General features: G+C 44.7%; 1 protein-coding gene across 1 annotated transcript in view; it reads left to right on the top strand.

Annotated features, from left to right (window-relative positions):
• PRKRA (protein activator of interferon induced protein kinase EIF2AK2) overlaps positions 1 to 20,843 on the top strand; it is a 164,612-nt gene that overhangs the window by 133,447 nt on the left and 10,322 nt on the right. The window contains exon 7 of the mRNA XM_069225428.1: positions 8,601 to 8,775. Within this exon, the coding sequence (XP_069081529.1) occupies positions 8,601 to 8,775 (175 nt within the window). The remainder of the gene's footprint in view (positions 1 to 8,600; positions 8,776 to 20,843) is intronic.

Below are 20,843 nucleotides of genomic sequence, written 5' to 3'. Positions count from 1 at the left end.
CTCTTCAAATCCCCTTTTATAAATAGATTATTGAATGATTTGCAACATTTATTTTCACCTTCCCCTTTCATTATGCCCAGTGGGAGCTCAGTCTCGTCCTCACATTTGTTATGTGTGCTCCCTTTTAACCTTTGTACAATTGTCCACTCAGGCTCCTTAACATCAAGACAGCCTTTCTCCTGGCTGGAACATTTGCCCAGAGTGTCAGTGAGCTTCAGACTTTGTCATCCAAGCCTCCCTACTTGAACATCTACCCAGCCAAACTGGTGCTTTGTGCAAGGGCCTCCTTTCTACCAAAAGTGGTCACTCCCTTTCACGTAGACCAATCCATCACTCTGCCTACTTGTTACGCTACACCTCATTTCTCCAAAGAAGAAGAGTGACTCCACCATCTGGACCCAGATATAGCATAGTCATTCTGCCTTGATCACACAAGTGAGTTCCAGGTGGACGACCATGTCTTCTTGGGGGTGTATCGGAGCGAAGAAAAGTCAGGCTGTGCAGAAGCGGACCATATCAAGTTGAATCGAGCTCTGTATCAGAATCATTGGCTAAAAAGCAACCCCATGAGAGTTTTGGTACTCATTCCACCAGCGCATAAGTTGCGACAACTGCATTAGCATACGGAGTTCCACTCCTGGACATCTGCCTGGCAGCAGTGTAGACCTCCTTGCACCATTCACAAAGCACTAACTACTTCCTGGACAATCAGGTCCATCGAGATGGGCATTCATCCCATATGAAATTGGTCCGCAGACCCACCTCCGGGTTTCAATTACTTGGGTATCCATTCTAAAGTAACGAGTCTGTGGCTAGAAGTCTCTATCAGATGAACAAGTTACTTACCTTTGGTAACGCCTTATCTGGTAGAGACTCCATCTAGCTGCAGATTCCTTACCGACCCACCTATCCTTTCTGCTGTGAAAGGATTTCTAGGTACAGAGCCTTATCCTTTCAGGGCCCTAGTTTTCCACACTAGTGGACACTGACCACCAGTGTCCTTCGTGGCTCCATGGTCCTGGCATGGAAACGCACGAAAAGAAACTTATGTTAACATGCTGGGGTGGCACATATATAGATACGGCGCACATCACTGTTGTCATGGACAATGCCAGGCAGAGCCGGACGCCGCCACCTACCGGCACGCAGGGATACTGCTCACAAAAACCTTTCTGGATCCAGTCTGACGCCTGAAGATAATTCTTAGCTAAGGAATCTGCCACTAGATAATCTTTACTAGATAATGTGATACTAAAGGTAAGTAACTTGTTCAACGGGATCCTATTTTAGTCCCTGTTCGGAGAAACTACCCAACCCTTATACCTTTCCTAGGCTCCCCCTGTGCATAGAGCCCTTGTATTCTGTCCAAGCCGAAGTCTGTAAGTAGATGTTTGCTATTGTAGCCTGTTCTTCTGGAATTCCTCAACATAGATGGCCTTCTATCTAACTGCTAATTAAATCATGGGACTATTTATACTGAGTTACACGAAGCAAAAACATGTGAACAGCTAGTGCTTGTTTCCCAAGATGTTAGTAAGAATGCGATGTGAGAAGTGTACACAATTAAGGCACAATATTAACAATGAGAATCCTATTTTCAAAATCAGCCTATACATACTATTGCTGAACAAACACCATAAATAAGAATAAAATAATGATTTATTATTCTTGTTATTTTTTTTATTTCTTTTTAATAGACGCAACAAACCGTCCCAAAAATACCATATGCAGCGAGTGTAAAATAGTAATGGAAAAGAGATTTCTATAACTTTACTAGATTTTAAGTACGTTTGTCATCTTTCTGATGTCTTTCATCACGTTCTCGCATTCTATCATGTCTGACCAAACTATGGAGTTTTGGCTCCTGCAAAATGAGCCACTGTATAGCTATTCAAAACTTAGCCAGCATCGCCCCCAGTGCTGCACCTGCACTTTATTTTGCCTTTCTTTTTATTTGGAATTAGTCCTAACAAACATTGTTACACTACTTCTGTGGCAGCGCAATTATTCCCACTGGTAATGATTGCAACCTGACCACATCTGCCCAATAACTTTGCGTATGAGTGCAATGCATGTAATTTGAAGAAAGCCAGCACCAGCATCAAGGACAATGGAGGTTGGTTTGGCATAGACCTTATTCAGTTTTAGGGTGACATGGGAGGTTCTGTGGAGATAATTAAATTTGACCAGGTTAAATCGTGCATTACTGGATTTCTTTTTAGCCTTACTATAAACTTATTCTACCTTGTTTAGCTTTACTATATATTTATTCCATTTCTGCTCTGTAAGCGGCTTCCACCAATCCAGAACCCATCTGTGTCTCGTCTTCTCATTACTCCCTCCTTTAGCCTGCCCTAGCACTTCATATAGATTGGTCACCAATCTCCCGTCTTGAACTAAGGTTTGCAACATTTCCCATTTTTTGGGAAGTCTCTTGGGCTTCCAGGAACAGCTTCAACAACTTCTTCCAGATTTCTCCTGCAATCCTCCCTAAATTGCTTCTTGTAAATACTGCCCTGGCCATATTCCCAAATAATCTCACACCTTGACAAATGTCACTCATCTGCTGTCAGGTTAGAGTTCCCCTAGCACTTCACACATTTCTTCCCTCCATCCTACTACAGATATGTCCCATGCAATCTTTCTAAAGGGACATATTCTCCATACATGCGTTTCCACTGCAAGCGACGGGTGCCTTTGTGGTGGTCTTCCCCCCTCTAGCCCAAACACAACCTACTTGCCTGATAATATATGGAAACCCAGCGTTTAATTTGCAAAGAAACAAGTGCCAGTAACCTTCATTTTTCTCAGAAGTCTTCAGCCGGTGCTTACAAATTGCTGAATACCAAGGCTGCGAAGTCCCTGCCCCTTTATTTAAATCTTCTAAGTTCTTTGCCTGTTTTTCTGTCTTTCTCTCCTCCTTTTTTGCTTTTCTCTCTGCTGTCAAAGTCTAAAAAATAAGTGCTGGTCCCCACAAATGAATGCCAGTCTGGCTCTCTTGCAGCTACCCACTCAAATGAAACGCTATGGAAAACCAATCTGGACATCATCTCCCATCATGATGGCATCCAAAAAGTGGAACATTCTTTTAAGTCCCTTGCAGTACCCACGTCTTTAAGTTCGTTTTCTCAACAAGCCTTTGCCCTGCATGCTGCATGTTGGATGCAATGTAATAAAATGTAGTGTTTGAGAGCTCCAAACCTATGCATGAGCGGAGACAACTTTAAGGTGTCTAACTGCATCCTGCTGCACTTTCTCAGTAACACCAAAGACACCTGTAGCTTGTGTCATTACATTCCTCCGGCAGACGTTAAAGGAAGGAGGGCACAGCATCAAGGCAAAAAAAGCAATTTAGTAACAGAGACTGCCCATTACTAATAGCAACAATGGGTTCCAAAATTCAATCAAGCATTTCAGTCCAGTTACTACGCTACCCATATTGAGCGAGCAGTGGGCTTCAGTATTGTGTACATTCTGAATACTCGAATATAAAAAAGTTGGTAGCCTTCCATTGAAAGCCTTCTTCTGGGTTGGTGTACTCTACCAAACATCTGAGCCCTCCCAGAGTAAGCAGTTACAACTCCGTTTCGCCAATTTCTATATAAGACTGATGTTTCCTAAAACCAAGTCCGCTAATGCGGGAGAGTGGGTATCTACTGCATTAGTCTCTCAAATACAGGGAGTGCAGAATTATTAGGCAAATTAGTATTTTGACCACATCATCCTCTTTATGCATGTTGTCTTACTCCAAGCTGTATAGGCTCGAAAGCCTACTACCAATTAAGCATATTAGGTGATGTGCATCTCTGTAATGAGAAGGGGTGTGGTCTAATGACATCAACACCCTATATCAGGTGTGCATAATTATTAGGCAACTTCCTTTCCTTTGGCAAAATGGGTCAAAAGAAGGACTTGACAGGCTCAGAAAAGTCCAAAATAGTGAGATATCTTGCAGAGGGATGCAGCACTCTTAAAATTGCAAAGCTTCTGAAGCGTGATCATCGAACAATCAAGCGTTTCATTCAAAATAGTCAACAGGGTCGCAAGAAGCATGTGGAAAATCCAAGGCGCAAAATAACTGCCCATGAACTGAGAAAAGTCAAGCGTGCAGCTGCCACGATGCCACTTGCCACCAGTTTGGCCATATTTCAGAGCTGCAACATCACTGGAGTGCCCAAAAGCACAAGGTGTGCAATACTCAGAGACATGGCCAAGGTAAGAAAGGCTGAAAGACGACCACCACTGAACAAGACACACAAGCTGAAACATCAAGACTGGGCCAAGAAATATCTCAAGACTGATTTTTCTAAGGTTTTATGGACTGATGAAATGAGAGTGAGTCTTGATGGGCCAGATGGATGGGCCCGTGGCTGGATTGGTAAAGGGCAGAGAGCTCCAGTCCGACTCAGACGCCAGCAAGGTGGAGGTGGAGTACTGGTTTGGGCTGGTATCATCAAAGATGAGCTTGTGGGGCCTTTTCGGGTTGAGGATGGAGTCAAGCTCAACTCCCAGTCCTACTGCCAGTTCCTGGAAGACACCTTCTTCAAGCAGTGGTACAGGAAGAAGTCTGCATCCTTCAAGAAAAACATGATTTTCATGCAGGACAATGCTCCATCACATGCGTCCAAGTACTCCACAGCGTGGCTGGCAAGAAAGGGTATAAAAGAAGGAAATCTAATGACATGGCCTCCTTGTTTACCTGATCTGAACCCCATTGAGAACCTGTGGTCCATCATCAAATGTGAGATTTACAAGGAGGGAAAACAGTACACCTCTCTGAACAGTGTCTGGGAGGCTGTGGTTGCTGCTGCACGCAATGTTGATGGTGAACAGATCAAAACACTGACAGAATCCATGGATGGCAGGCTTTTGAGTGTCCTTGCAAAGAAAGGTGGCTATATTGGTCACTGATTTGTTTTTGTTTTGTTTTTGAATGTCAGAAATGTATATTTGTGAATGTTGAGATGTTATATTGGTTTCACTGGTAATAATAAATAATTGAAATGGGTATATATATTTTTTTGTTAAGTTGCCTAATAATTATGCACAGTAATAGTCACCTGCACACACAGATATCCCCCTAACATAGCTAAAACTAAAAACAAACTAAAAACTACTTCCAAAAATATTCAGCTTTGATATTAATGAGTTTTTTGGGTTCATTGAGAACATGGTTGTTGTTCAATAATAAAATTAATCCTCAAAAATACAACTTGCCTAATAATTCTGCACTCCCTGTATATCCTCTGCATATATGGAAAGCACACGCTTCATATCATCAAATGTTATACGCCAGTCTTGAAAACCCACTCATAAACATCAGAGAAGCGTTTCAACTTCCAGCACAAACAGAATGGGTAGGAGGGATACACCCGTCTCGTTCCCCTTTCAGGGATCCATATCTCAGGAATTTCTAGTCCCGTCCTCGGTCTATCTTCGTTAACACCTTTTCAGTGTCCAGCACCGCTGGGGTGCGCCAGCCCTCCTCTGTTGACAAGCTGTCATGAAATGAGCAAGGCGTTGTTGGTTATGTAATGTTGTCCTCCTGCTTTTACATCACAAGTGTATAAGAACAAAAAGAAATGTTGCCATAAAAGTCGTATCATGTAAGATCACCAAATCCGAGGCAAACGTTCATAGGGCACAAATAAAGGTTTAAAATGAACACATGCAAAGCCTTCCTCCTCAAGTACTCCAGTTGGTTGTGTTTATGGCATGCACATGTGGAAATCCTTCCCATGTTGTAGATGTACCCACTGCCAGCCCTGCAGTACAGAAGGTGTAGGCGACTCTTCCAAACTTCACTGATCTAGAAGACATTGCACCGACCTCCCATGCCGTAGCATGAGAATCCCTTCACGTGTTACTCTGCCAATGTTCGGCATTTGAACAACTTTTGAAGCATTTGTTGTACTTCATGTTAGGGTTTCCTACCGTTAATCGTTTTTGTTTTATTTTCCATTTCAGATATTTATTTAGATCAATAGAAGACTGTAAGGGGCTGATATTCAAAGCTAGTTAGGGGTCGCAACCCAGGGAATTGGTAAAATCACAGGGTTTGTGACTGCAAAAAGATTTTTTGTTAGTTATTAAACTACTTTTGTGAGTCAAAAGTGCTTTTCTGGTTAATAGAAGGGGTTCGCCACCTCATTCCTAATCAATTAGAAAGGTTTGTCCCTTCCTAATTTAAGTTCGCAATGAACCGTTGATCAGAGGCAGAATCCTATGTTGAGGTGCTATCTGATTTGAAAAGAGGAAGCAGTCGCCAGGTGACCACTGCATGCTCCCATAAGGTTTTCCCAAACGGGAAAGATTTTCTTCTTAAAAGCGGAACCTGTCCCATTAAAGGGGCAAGGTTTGTTTTAAAAAAAAACAAAAAAACTAAGGGATGGAGGTCTGCTGTCACTGACCTGTCCCTATTCATGTGCTCCAATCGAGATCTGCATAATTATTAATCAGGAGACACTGTTGCGATGCACCCTATTAGTTCATAGGTGCAGCTGGCACAGACCCGTGCCACATAGTCAGATCTCCCCATAAAATAAGTGTACATACAGTGAACGTAAATGAAAATCAATCTAAGAAAGAAAGAAGGGCATTTTCACCTATAAAGATGCAATTCAGTACCAGGACTGCTAGGCCATGGTGTTATTTTGCCAATGCTTCGTGCTGTCCATTCTTTATCATTTTATCTTACATTTTTAGTCATTTTTGTGTGTTCCAGCTATGCTTTCAGATTACAGTAATTTAAAGCAATTAATACCTTTTGTTTGTGCTAATAAGCAGCATATTTTCCTACGATCAATTAATATAAAAACAGTTTCTATACCTCCTCTAAGTACATTTTACACCCATACTATTATATTTAATTTAAATTATATGCAAGGGTTATTTTTTTTATTTAAAATGTTTATTGTAACCATAAAGCCACCATGTTTTGGTGGCTGCATTTTTTTCTTTTTGTAGAGTATGCCTGCGACAAAAAAATATAACTTTGCCAAAGCAATGTCTGGGGGGTGCCCAGCTTCTGCGGCGGTGTTGTTCAACTGTAGTACTTCCTGTGTCAATACCGGGAACACAGTAATGCCTCCTTGGTTATTCGTCTCCTTAAGTATTCGTGCTTTAAGTCCCTGCCAGTTTTGTCTTTGCTTAATATGGACTGATGGATTACACAAAGAAATCACTTAATATAGACTGTGGAGTCTGGCGAACTGCATATGCTCCAGATTTGTTGATGCATGTGGTTCAGATTCCTCGCTTTTCGATTAGCAAGCTCCACATTGTATGATTTGTCTTACACTGTTAATTTTTTCTCAGATATATTTAGGCGCAAATTCTACAAGTATTCTTTAGCATCACTGGTGTATGATTGTTCACAATCAATCACTCCACTGCACAGTGAGGGGCCGAGGGAGATCTATTGGAGTAATGTCGAATCTATACCCAGGACTAATCGAGCTGAACGATGGATACACCACAACACATCATCCAAACAACTTTTTGTCTAAGAACTAGTCAGTAAGCGTAAACTATTAAGGCAAAGAACCCTTCGCAGTGCCTATGACAGCTGTACCTTCTGATAGTGAAAGATTGGCAGTCGCATAGGTGGCAGCAGCACTGGTAAATGCTTCATTTTCCAGCAGGCACAATAATAACCAAGCTAAAACAGCAGAGACGTACACACTTCCCAAAAATAATCAAGTCCTACAATGACGTCCTGTCCCAGCCAACATAAGGTTTGGTTTACAAAATCAGAAAACATACTCTTTAAAGTGAGAATAGAGCTTCTGACCATTGCGTATGAGGGAAGAGAGATATTCTTAGCCTTCTGCACCTGTATTTGACTTTTAACAGGGTTCACTGCAAGTGCTAATATTCAAAAGTTATCAAAGTACGCAAAATAGTCCATAACCTGCCCAGTGGATCTTCTCAACTCTGCCTATTTTTGGGAGACTTGAACTCCCTGAATATCACCACATATGCGGACAGCTTTTGCCCAGGTGGTAGTAGTTTCAGTATGTACCTGGACCCACTACCTGCCCTTTCCACTGATCCAAAGCCGGCTTCTTACCTACCATGCAACACTTGTTTTTTCAACTACGGGGGGAAACCAGTAGACTTAAACCACCTCATCCTTATCATAATGACAGAGCACTCGATAAGTGCATATTTTACCAGCTGTGGTTGTTCTGTGTGAAACTGAGCAATCGCTCATCTCTGTGTGAGAGGGAGTGGGGGGACTGTGGAATTGGCAGATGGGGAATCGGCTGTGTTTTTTTCCTCCAATACTCCTGCATTTGTCAGTCCCTAAATAGGGCCTTTTGACTGTCTTTGTCTACGTGTGCACATCGAAATTGAAGCCTATTTGCTTAATGAATGTCTATGTTGCTTTTAAATGTGATAGTGCTGATGTAGTTTAACAGGTCAAATCATTTATAATGTAGGAAACTATCTGTGAATTGCTTAGAGAATGAGGAACTATTGAACTGATTGTAAAGTCATCACGGGTTCTCTGTTATTTCGTTGTCTTGCATACTTACATTCAGCATAAAAATGAATTGTATTACAAGATGTAAATCAATTATGTATTGATGTTTCAGGTACATAGAGTGGAAAATAATGTGGGGTGCACATGGGAATCCTTGAAGAATTCAACGGGAGAGAAAATGTCCTTGCTGAAGAGAAGTTCATTGAATATTCCTAACTGTGAATATGCCAAAATGCTGGAAGAAGTAGCAGAAGAGCAGAAATTTGATGTCATATATTTAGATATAGGTATGATTTAATCTTTTCTTGGAAAGTAGCAAGTTTGCTTTGCGAACTAGTGTGCCTGTTGCCTATGTACTGGGAGCTGTAGAGCAAAATTCCATTGTAAAAGAGTTTCTCTTTGAACTCCAGCTAATACAGTTCATGATATCTCTCGTGCAGTGTTGGGTTACTTTCAATGTAATGCACGCCTTTCATGTTTCCAGTTTTTCAATTAAGTTCATCAACCAAAGGCGCATGCCCTAGTTCCATTTAGACCAGTCTGTCACTGACCTCCACCTTTCTAGCAAGGCCAGTACTTGGTCTGGAGGAGGTTTTTTAGGATGGGTTCTTGGCTTTGATGGAGAGAAACCTAATTCTGGGCCTGTGTATTGGGATTTTTTGTGCTCTTCTGGGAAATGGGAATGAAGAGAGATTCGTGGTATGTACTCCAGCATGGTGCTGCTGCTAGCAAAGCATTAGCACTTGCGCAATTTAAAACACTCCTCATCGCAAACTCATACCACAGAAAGTGTCTAACAGTGCTTCCCTAAATATCTTCGTATCAGCTGCCATCCCACCATCTACTGCACCTGCCTGGCATTCATTAGCTACCTGGCATCATAAAACGCTTTCCTGCTCTACTGCTCCAGTAGGCTTCTTGCCTTCCTCCCGAGTGCTTGGAGTGCAGCAACTCCAGTCATTAGTAGTTTTTAGTGCTTCACATGATCTAATGGTGGTGGAATAACTGATTGGAAAGCTCTTGTTGAGGTGGGATGGTTTGAATGGTCTCCTTGAATATGGTATGGTTGCCAATGTGGCTAACCTGCAAGGTGTTTGGAGGGGAGCACTTTGCTAAACAAACCGAGCAGTCACTGAGCCAGGCTCTGGTAAAAAAAAAGCAATTCATTTAATGGCCCGTTCTGACAATTCTGTTGAATATTAGCAGCCATTGACCTTTAACAGTATTGCCAGAATAAGCTTTGAAGTTGGATTATGTGGTAAAAGTACTTTTGGGACATTGATCACATCCGTAGCCCAGCCTGCTTTGGTATAAATTGAGTAGAGGCTCAGCGAGTACATGCAAGGGTTGATGAAGTGACTGAACGAGAGGTGTGCAAAGGTACGCTTCCAACTTGCAACTTCACAAATTGTTTTTTTTTAAAAAAATTAAACTTTGCAAAGTGCAACGTTGCCATTTTTTTAAAATGGGGTATTTTATAAATTGTTTCTTCTTCAGCAGATGGCTGTAGGGTGGAGTAGTGCCTCGAAAGCTGTCTTCCTTTCTCAGCCCTCATCCCACCAAAACACTCTTGAGTTCTCTTGCCTCATCCCTGCATGTTTTTTTTCCCTGCTATGCCGCCACCTTTGACAAGCACTGAAACATGCACCACTGTACACTGTCCTGTCCCTTACACTCCATCAACTGCCTTCCTGCCTGATGACTTTTGCAGAGTTGCAGACTCAGACAGTAAAGTTCCTTACTGCAAAATGTTACAGAACACTTTGTCTCCTTTCATCCTAGAACTGGATGATGACCCAGTAAGGAGGGAAAGACAGAGATCAAAAAGTGGGTTCATGTCATCACCAGGGCACCGTTCCTGTGGGTGGGTATTGGACCACAGGACTCCCCTTCCTTCTTCCTTTGTGTTGGTGCTATCCAATTTCCTGGCCTGTAGATTCTAGGTGTCTTGAGTTGGGAGTCATCTGTAACGCATGTGTTTTTTAATTCTCTTAGATAGCCAAAGGGACTAAGTGACTTACAAGTCTGCACTGCTTCTCCCGCAGACAGTCCCCTAACTAACGGATGAGACTGTGAGGTAGGAAAGCCACGGAGACTAGCGTGAAGGCAACCTTGTAAGCCTGGTGGAGGAATAGTCTTTTGGTGATGGTGATTTCCTGCTTGTATCCTATAAATCACGTCAGTTGGTGCCTGTAAAGCAGTCACATCAGACCTTTATTTGGATAGGTCTGGGTCGGGTTCATTCTCCAGACGAGGATGAGTCTAGGAGGGCTTCACCCCATCCAAGTAGAATACCTTTATGGCATTTTGCTGTACTGCAGCCGTACCTGTTGAATATATTGCCACATTTTTTTATATGCTCCTTAGGAGAGGAAGACATTCAGAACCCAGTTCACAGGATGACAGGACCCCAGGTAGAGATCTTACTGCAACAGGGATGGGTTTAAGACTGCATGAGAAGTGTATTTCCCCACACACTCTTAATCGGTGGACATTTGGACCACTGCTGTTGATACATCACATGTTGTATTAATCTGGGTCCAGCTCTGAGGACAGTGAACTATGTTCTACCCTCTGACCGCTGGTCCTTCTTCGAGGGGCATGAGCTTTAAGTAAATACTTGTTTTCTGTGAACCATCTCACCTCCATTATGACCTTCTTTCCACTTTCCTCGTGTAGTTCCCTCACTTTTAGACACAAATGTAGTTCTGCCAATCGCTCACTTTCTTGCTGGATTTTCGCTCTCAAATAAATATTTGCCATCCCTGTCCTCAGATTCCTCTCTGCTCCTCTTCAATAAATATCTTCTACTGACTTCCCTCCTACATCCAGAGCTTTCTAATTTGTAGGTGGAGTTCTGCGTCACCCCCGCCTGAAAATCTGACTTCCCCCTGTAAATGTAATGTGTCTTTTGCTCACCTTCCACTTTGCATTGAATTCCTGTGATCCTTCCGTCAGCTTCTTCTGGAATTCCGAGGACAAACACCTGTGTTCTGCTTTTCTCTACTTTTCTCTCCTACACCCCGTGAATGAATACCTGACACCCTACATACCTGCTGAACACATTCCTATTCACAGATATTTAACATTTTGGTGTTACTAAGGTTACTAATGGTCTATTTGTCAATATCTATCTCCCTCCCTCACTGGCATATTTTTAAAATGTAACTGAAATTCTTTTTTATATGTGGGTTTTCCATCTGTGTTGTTACAATTTCTAAATGTGTTTGAATGTTTTTCTACTTTTTTGTACTGGCAAAATGTGTGCTTCTACAAGAATGCAGCATAAGGTCTCTGTTTTATCTATGTGCACCCCCTGGGAGTATACCTATGCAGCACTTATGGATGAAATTATTATATGAGGTCAATAAATAACTTTGTGCCTCTTCGTGTTCAGTGAAGGCTTGACATCACGTTACTCACTCACCTTCTGCGTCCGATACTCTGTCCCCAACTATTCCAGAAAATATCGGATGCCTTCAATCCTGCAGCCGCATCCCCCTTCAGCAAATTCCTCCGGTTCATCTTTTCCTTCCCTTGTTCTAAAGAATGCCTAGTGGCTCGCCTGTTTTCACATCTTCCATAAGGTTGGAGGTGGACATAGCCACTGACAGTTGGCTTAGCATCGCACCCTGTTAAAGTGCTCGTAGCAGTCCTGCTCTCCCCAAGGGGGGTAAAGGGAATCCTCTCCTCTGTGCGCTCCCATACAGAAGAAAAAGATAAACTTCAGTTTTCCACATCTGTTTACTGACAGAGAAAACCTTATTCATAAATGTATCCATTACAAGCAAGAATTGTATTTCCGCATTCCCACGACTGTTAGGGCTGTAAGCATGTGTTGCTAAGGCTTGTATTGCAGCAGCCTTTGTGGAAACGAATGATGTCAGATTATAATTCACTTTACCATTGATATCATCAGTTGCCACTAAAGAGCAAACAGTTGCTTTACTCCAACAGCTATTTGCGGACAGTGGAAGTATTTCCTTGTTTTCTATGTATATTCGTACATGGACATCTTGAAGTAGAAAGTGGTACAATACTTTAACAACTCCAACTGAAGCCTGTTGACACGTCTTGCAGTAGGCTGTAATATTTTTTTACTTTGTTGGTTTTTAAATAAAAATGCATATGTCATTTACTAAGTCACATCTTTTCATCATTGCTACAGGTTTACAATAGTAACGTTTAGCTGCAGGAGCATAACACAAGCCTTTGCAGCTCCTGCGGTGCAGGGGGGAGGGCACCACTCCAGGGGCCCTCTCAAACCTCCAGGGGCCCCATTTTGGCCAAGATCAATGAATATCTGTGAGATATGGGAGACTCAGAGGTGTACCTCCTTACATTCTGCAGGAGGAGGCTATCATTTAGCATTACCTCCACGTCCTTTTCCTCGCTTCCTTTCATTACAACCATAAGGCAATCACGCGTCACCAGACACCTCCCACGTGACTGTCACCCTTTCGAAAGAAGACCCCAATCCTCCTGTGTATACCACATAACCTGACACAACCCAAAAACCAAATGTTTTGGATGACCTGACACGCCAGGGAGGGAGGGATGGATGTAATGAATAGAAGCGAGGGAAGGGGACTCGGAGCAATGCAATTACCAGGTAAGCACGTGAGGCATTACCCCGCTGTCCGCATTATCTACACGTTGTTCAACAACTGTCTGCAGCAACGATTATTGTATGGACTCAGCTTTAGAACTAGCTAGCTGTCCCTGCACAGATTTGCCAAAACCATGGCTAGCAAACAGAGTAGGAATGATTGGCTCTGGCTGCTACCTGCGATCTCTGCATCAGCAGTGGCTTCTTCCACCTGGCTCTGTTGCCCAAACCATGACTAGCAAACAGAGTAGGATTGATTGGCTCTGGCTGCTACCTGCGATCTCTGCATCAGCAGTGGCTTCTTCCACCTGCCTCTGTATGAGAGACCAGGTGATATCTTGTCCGGCCAAACCGGCGATAATGCAATCGGTCGTCAACATAATCACTTGTGTGTGTGTTCTGGAAGCTCGCGCGTATCACAGTTCAGTCGGGCTTGTAAGAATTTCCCTCTTTTCTTCCATATTATTCATATAGACTTTTTGCTTCAGAAGCAATGTCAGGTGTGTCAACGCTGGTGAGATTACATCATTAAACCTCCTTTATTTCTCAACAAGCAAGGGCTCTTTCAGGCACGGACCCGGTGTCGGGGGTATTTTAACGCTGACAAAGCATAACACCCCCTTCCCCAAGGCGTCACTGTGTTCTAAGGATTATTTAGGAATGATATTGTGTTGAGTTCCAATAAGTCATCTGAGGGAGCTCTTCCCGAAAATAGTGGGTTTAATGAATGTATTCTAGCAGGTACTCCTGATTCGGGGTTTTTCTTCCTTGCAGAAGACTGTAATCAAACCATTCCCGGCAAGGAAAAAGGTCAGGGGAGTATACGCCATCCAAAAGAGGACTAATGTCCATTTCTGGACCCGAGGCCGGTAGGAACGTTTTTTGTTTGAACTACCATCTACATAATATTCCTCAGAGGAATGTGCCTCTGATACACCATTAAGACTGCGCAGCAGAATTTGGTTAGCCGTTGTTATCCCTTTACATTGATCATTCTTTATTACATCTTGGCAGTGCTTTCATTTAACCTAAGGTAGCACTTTGGGTTTTTCCAAAAGTACTTTCCATTTGGTAGAATGTTGTACAGACGTGGAGTGTATGTTTTTCTATATTTGGATGACTGGATCATCTTTTCCTGCTTTTTGAAAGACTGATATAGAGGCCGTGCTTTTATAGTCTACTTTAGAGGGGCATGGCTTTCTCATCAAGGACAACAATACTGCATCCCTTCCCAAACATTGGGTTCCTGGAACTGTTCATCTACATGAACATGGGGGAATGTTTTTCTTCATCAGGCAGCATCCTCAAACTGCAGGACCTGCTCACTGTGCCTTTCTAGAAGCAGGGTGCCTCCACAAGGGAATGAGTATGGGTTCTGATCTAAGCTGTATTACAGCAACAGCCATTGTTCCTGGACCAAAGCACAAATCGAGATGCTAGTGGGCCATGTTTTTGACCATTGAGCACCCTGGTTAGGAGATTACAAAGTCTTTCCACATATCAAGGTCTTTCTGGGGTGGTGATTAGGTAAAGGGGTCTCCAACCTTTTCTATAATAAGAGCTACTTATGTTCAGTGAAACTCATCCCAAGCTACCGTTAATATTATTACTGCTGTAATAGTGACCACAGATCACTATCAGACAGCTGATCACACAAATTAAATTAGTGACTACCATATGCAAGATCACCAGCAGTGACACCTCAGGCGTAGTTGTCAACAGTAATAACATACAAGTTACTTACCTTCAGTAACTAAATATCTGGTAGAGACATATTCTATTTGCAGATTCCTCACCTTAGAATTTCCCCCCAGGCGTCAGACTGGATCTGGAGATTTTTCTTCGAGCAATACCCAGTGGTCTGGATACTTCTCCTGACTCTGGCATGCTGTCTCCTCCTACCATGGCAGTGGCAGAGGGGAGCACCTTATGGTATGGTGGTCCCTAGGGCAGCTAAGGGCCTTGGTCTCGAGCTTCCCACTGTTGAGGTCAGGTCTAATCTCCTGACGGAGGTGCTTCAGGCTGGGGCTTTTACTTCAGAACCCCTTTTGCCTTTTAATGAAGCCCTCACCGATGTCCTTTTGGGTACATGGTCCAAACCCATCACAGGGGTTTTTGTGAATAGGACTATCGCACACCGCCATCGGCCCGCTCTGAACGACCCCAAATTCCTGTCCCAATACCCCAAGCCTGAGAGTTTTGTTATTCCAGGCTTCCTCTTCTTCAGGCGCATTCTCTTCTGCACCCCTGAATAGGGAATCCAAAAGGCTGGAACAGTTTGGCAAGAAGTTGTTTTCTTCCTCCAGTCTCACGCTGCGGTCTGTGAACACTGCATGCCTTTTGGGCTGCTATACCCAATGGGATATGGTTGCGCAAGTCCTGCCGCAGATACCGGAGGAGGCCCGTGCTATTGTCTCCCAAGCTGGGAGATAGATGCGGCAACGCTCACAATCCGTTGTGGGCTGGACACGACCGACTCTCTGGGCAGATCGGTTGCTACGATGGTGGCCTTACGGCGCAACGCTTGGTTACGTACTTCTGGTTTTTCAGGGGATGTCCAACAGCCACTCATGGACATGCCCTTTGATGGCACCCGTCTCTTCGGAGACAAAACGGACTTGGCCTTGGAGATTCAGGGATTCCCAGGCTAAGGCTCGGTCCCTCGGTCTTTCCTCGGCCCCTCGCCCCCTCGCCCACCACAGTACGCTTTTTGCCTCTTTTGTGGCCACGGAAGGGGCTCCCTGTTGCATCCTCCACACAGCCTATGCGTGACCAAGGACGTGGAATCCCACGTGGCCGTGGGACAGGGAACCAGAGGTCTGTCCAGTTCACCTCGGCCCCAGCTGCAGCCTCCAAACCCTCCTAGTCCGTCGCCTCACTCCTGTCCAGTGGGTGGTAGGATTCACCATCACCTGCCCCACTGGGAACATAGCACCACAGACAGGTGGGTTTTGCAGATCGTTCGAAAGGGCTTCTCCCTCCCTTTCGAATCTGCTCCACCACCCATGCCACCATCCCTCACTCACCTTCCAGAGGATCATTTGGCGCTTCTCCGCCAGGAAGTCGCAGCTCTCTTGGCCAAGAAAGCTATAGAAAAGGTCCCTGTGCCAGAAGTAGGTCATGGTTGTTATTCACGCTAATTTCTGATACCAAAGAAGGACAAGGGCTTACGTCCTATCCTAGACCTTTGGGACCTAAACTACTTCCTCAAGAAGGAGAAATTCAAAATGCTCACCCTGGCTCAGGTTCTGTCTGCCTTGGACCCAGGAGACTGGATGGTAGCGTTGGACTTGCAGGACGCTTATTTCCACATCCCCATCCTGCCTTCCCACAGACGTTACCTACGATTCGTGGGAGGTCACGAGCACTTTCAGTTTACCGTGCTCCCCTTCGGCCTTACCAGCGCCCCTCGGGTGTTCATGAAAGTGATGGCGGTGGTTGCAGCTCATCTGCGCAGGTTAGGGGTTTCAGTCTTCCCCCTACCTCGATGACTGGCTGTTGAAGATGGACTCTCCCCCAAAAGTCGTCTCCCACCTTCAGACTACGGCAAACCTCCTGCACACGCTGGGGTTCACGATCAACGTGCCGAAGTCACACCTGACACCCTTTCAGTCTCTCCCTTTTATCAGAGCAGTTCTGGACACAGTGCAGTTCCGGGCTTTTTCTCCCGAAAAACGAGTCCAAGACATTCAGGCTATGATTCCGATCTTTCGGCCTCGGTTGTGGCTTTCGGTGAGGCTGACTCTGAGGTTGCTGGGCCTCATGGCCTTCTGCATCCTGCTAGTAACACTTGCCAGATGGCACATGCGGGCTCTGCAGTGGGACCTGAAGTTCCAGTGGGCCCAGCATCCGGGGAATCTCTCCGACCTGGTCTAGATCTCAGAGGAAACTGCGAAAGACCTGCATTGGTGGCTTTCGAATCCAAATTGGGTCCAAAGCAGATTCCTCTCCCCTCCCCAACCAGATCGCTCTACAGTGACAGATGCGTCACTTCTGGGTTGGGGTGGCCACATGGTAGAGGCAGAGATCAGAGGCCTCTGGTCTCCGGCGGAGTCAGGGCGCCATATAAATTTGCTGGAGCTCCGGGTGATCAAGCTTGCGTTGAAAGCATTCTTTCCCTCTCTCAAAAGGAAAGTAGTGCATGTGTTCACGGACAATACTACCGCCATGTGGTACTCCAACACACAGGGCGGAGTAGGGTCCTGGACTCTTTGTCAGGAGGCCCTACGCCTCTGGACATGACTGGAACATCTGGGCGTTACCCTGATGGTTCAACATCTGGCAGGCTCCGTCAATGCCAGAGCGGACGAACTCAGCCGTCGATGCACAGCCGATCACGACTGGTGTCTCCATCCGGAGTTGGCGCAAGGTCTCTTTAGCAGTGGGGAGAGCCTTGGTTAGATCTGTTCGCCTCCGCAGAGAACGCGCAATGTCAGCTTTTTTGTGCGTTGGAGTTTCCAAGGCGGCACTCGCTCGGAGACGCTTTTCGTCTTGAGTGGAACTCCAGCCTCCTTTACGCCTTCCCGCCTATCCCTCTTCTGCCCAGAGTTCTCAAGAAAATCAGGAACGACCGGGCCCAAGTCATCTTGGTGGCTCCGGACTGGGCACTGAGAGTATGGTATCCAGAGCTATTGAGCATGTCCATCGATCCTCCACTCAAACTGCTTCTTTGGGCGGATCTTCTGTTGCAGCAACAGGGGACGGTTCTTCACCCGAACCTGTCCAACCTCCGCCTTCATGCGTGGAGATTGAGCGGCGACAGTTGATGGCTTTTGCCCTTCCACCCGAAGTCTGCAATGTTATCTTGGCAGCCAGGCGTCCATCAATCAAAACTGTATACGCCTGTCGTTGGAATAAATTTGTGGCATGGTGTACCAACAAATCTGTAGATCCCCTTTCCTCCACTCTGTCCGAGGTTCTTCTTTTCATTATTTCTTTGGCCCTGCAGGGCTCTGCTTTGGGCACCATTAAAGGGTATTAATCTGTCATTTCAGCCTTTCTTAGGCTACCTGATCAGCCCTCACTCTTTAAATCTCCTATTGTGAGTGGATTCCTGAAAGGGCTCCCCATTTATTTCCTCCCACTCCATTTATCATGCCTCATTGGGACCTTCATTTTGTACTTACTTACTTGATGTGTACCCCCTTTGAGCCAATGCATAATTGTCCCTTGCGGCTCCTCACCTTCAAAACTGTCTTTCTGGTTGCTATAACCTCTGCAAGCAGGATGAGTGATCTTCAGGCCCTTTCCTCAAAACATCCATACTTGTCTGTGCACCCTGACAAAGTCGTGTTGCGCACTAGGGCTTCCTTCCTTCCTAAGGTGGTTACACCCTTTCATGTAGGCCAGTCCATCACTCTGCCTACTTTCTATGCACCCCCACATCCTTCCCATGAGGAGGAGAGACTCCACCATCTGGACCCAAAAAGAGCGTTGGCGTTCTACTTCATTCGTACTAAAGATTTCCGGGTGGACGATCAACTCTTCGTTTGGTATGTGGGTGCGAAAAAAGGGAAGGCGGTGCAAAAGCGTACCATCTCTCGATGGGTGCTTCTTTGCATCAAAATGTGCTATGCTTTAGCCAAAAAGCAACCTCCTGAAGGCTTGTGTGATCATTCCACCAGAGCAACTGCTGCTTCCACTGCGTTAGCATGCAGAGTTCCTGTCCTGGATATCTGCCAGGCAGCTCCGTGGGCGTCCCTGCACACGTTTGCTAAGCACTACTGCCTGGACAGTCAGGTCCTTCGGGACGGCTATTTTGGTCGTTCGGTCCTGCAGGACTTCCTAGTATGATCTTGGTTCGCAGCCCACCACCGAGGATGGCATTGCTTGGGTATCTATTCTAAGGTAAGGAATCTGCAACTAGAAGTCTCTGTAAGATGTACAAGTTACTTACCTTCGGTAACGAAATATCTGGTAGAGACATATTCTAGATGCAGATTCCTTACCGCCCACCCATCCTCCCCGCTTGCGAACTGATTTCTAGGGACAGGGATTCCCCCTTTCAGGTCCGTAGCTCTAGCGCAGCAATCTCTATGCTCTTGGCTCTGCACTTTGGCGTGGAAAGTTGTTAAAAGAAACTGACGTCACTGCCCGAGGGCGGCGTCTATATATTACTCCCGAAGTCATCACGGCGTCCACGACGCCCGCAGAGTTGACCGACGCCACCGGCTGACACGCAAGGGTATTGGTCGAAGAAAATCTCCGGATCCAGTCTGACGCCTGGGGGAAAATTCTAAGGTAAGGAATCTGCAACTAGAAGTCTCTATCAGATAGCCATAGCTGCAGTGTTGCTGGCACCAAGGTAATACTCTAAATCTTCCCAAGGTTGAATGATTTATACCTCAGCAATCAGCTTTAAATATATTTTAGTAATTCATCCTTTTCTTTTAAAGAAAACAAACTCAGCTTATGAGTTCTGAACATAACCACATTTTTGTCTCCAATACCCACTAATATTGGTATAGATGTATCCGTTCAACCAATTGAAAACTTCCAATTTAGTTGCTTTTGCTGCACACATGAGACCTACTGGCAGCTAGCTGGAGAGCTACCAGTAGCTCAGGAGCTACTTGTTGGAGATGCCTGCGGTATTATCTCTGACCCCTTTACCACCTCTAATTTTGAAAAACAGATTCCAGACCCAAGGGAAAGGGATGTGATTTAGGAGGCTCAGGTCCTGTGGTCTAGGGAACAGTCATCCTGTTCTTCAAATTAGAATGAAATGGCAAACCTTACCATTTTATCCCGTGAGGTACAAGATCGTGTGGCTACTCAGCATCCTACATTCCAAGGATAGCCTTTCCTTAACATCTATTTGCTGCAAAGTGCTTTCCCTCCTCTATCACAAAATCTGTCTGCGGTGCGGGAAGGGAGATGCTAGTCATGACCAAGTTTTTTTGTAGGCTAGAGTGATATATTGTTTGCAAAAAAATCTGTATTATTTTCATATAACTTAACATGTATATCACCAGATTGTTACACGTAATAAATAGCCTTCTCTATATTGCACATTAAGGCATTGTGTAATAAAAATGAACATAAAAAGAAAAAAAACTATGAAAAAAAGCAAATTCATCATCATAATAGTCTTATTTCAACTCTCCACTGATTAACACATCCCCCTCTCAAGATTTATATTCTCATTGGTGCAAGTCACATAACAGTATCGTTTTGCAACCCAGTGTACATTGTTTGGTACGTTTATTATCGTGCAATCAGTACCTGTCTGCTATTTCCTATATACTAAGGTTTTGTTATTAATGAGAAATCACACCCCTTTTCAGGTCAGTCATTGTCTCCTATTATCAAGTTTCAGTCTTTAAAAGATTCATTTATGGTGCTCCGAAACAGGGAGGTCTCGTCAGGTCAAATGTATCTTTCTGATGGATACAACTACCTGTGGATTCCTCACCTAATGAATACTCCCGTGGCGCCAGCATTCAACGGAAATCTTCTTACTAGTCTCTGCACGTCGACGAGGACGTCACTCTAGCCCACGCGACGCCGTCTGACGTCATACAGGCAATAAGAGGTCCTCGACGACGTGCCGACGTCAGTTCCCTTTTTTCCGTGCATTCGAAACGGTTATCTTCGAGGGAGCAACTGTTACTTTTGTGGTTACAGTGTATTTTTGCTGCGTAGTCTTTCGCTGTGGTAATAATGTCGCAGAGAAAGTCTGGATTCAAGCCTTGTCGTGAGTGTGGAGGCAAGATGTCAGTGACGGATCCTCATTCCGATTGCCTT

This window comes from Pleurodeles waltl, chromosome 3_1 (genome assembly GCF_031143425.1).
Source record: "Pleurodeles waltl isolate 20211129_DDA chromosome 3_1, aPleWal1.hap1.20221129, whole genome shotgun sequence".
NCBI classification, from domain to species: domain Eukaryota; kingdom Metazoa; phylum Chordata; class Amphibia; order Caudata; family Salamandridae; genus Pleurodeles; species Pleurodeles waltl.
The sequence above is the reverse complement of the archived record's forward strand: the minus strand, read 5'-3'. Positions and strand labels throughout refer to the sequence as shown.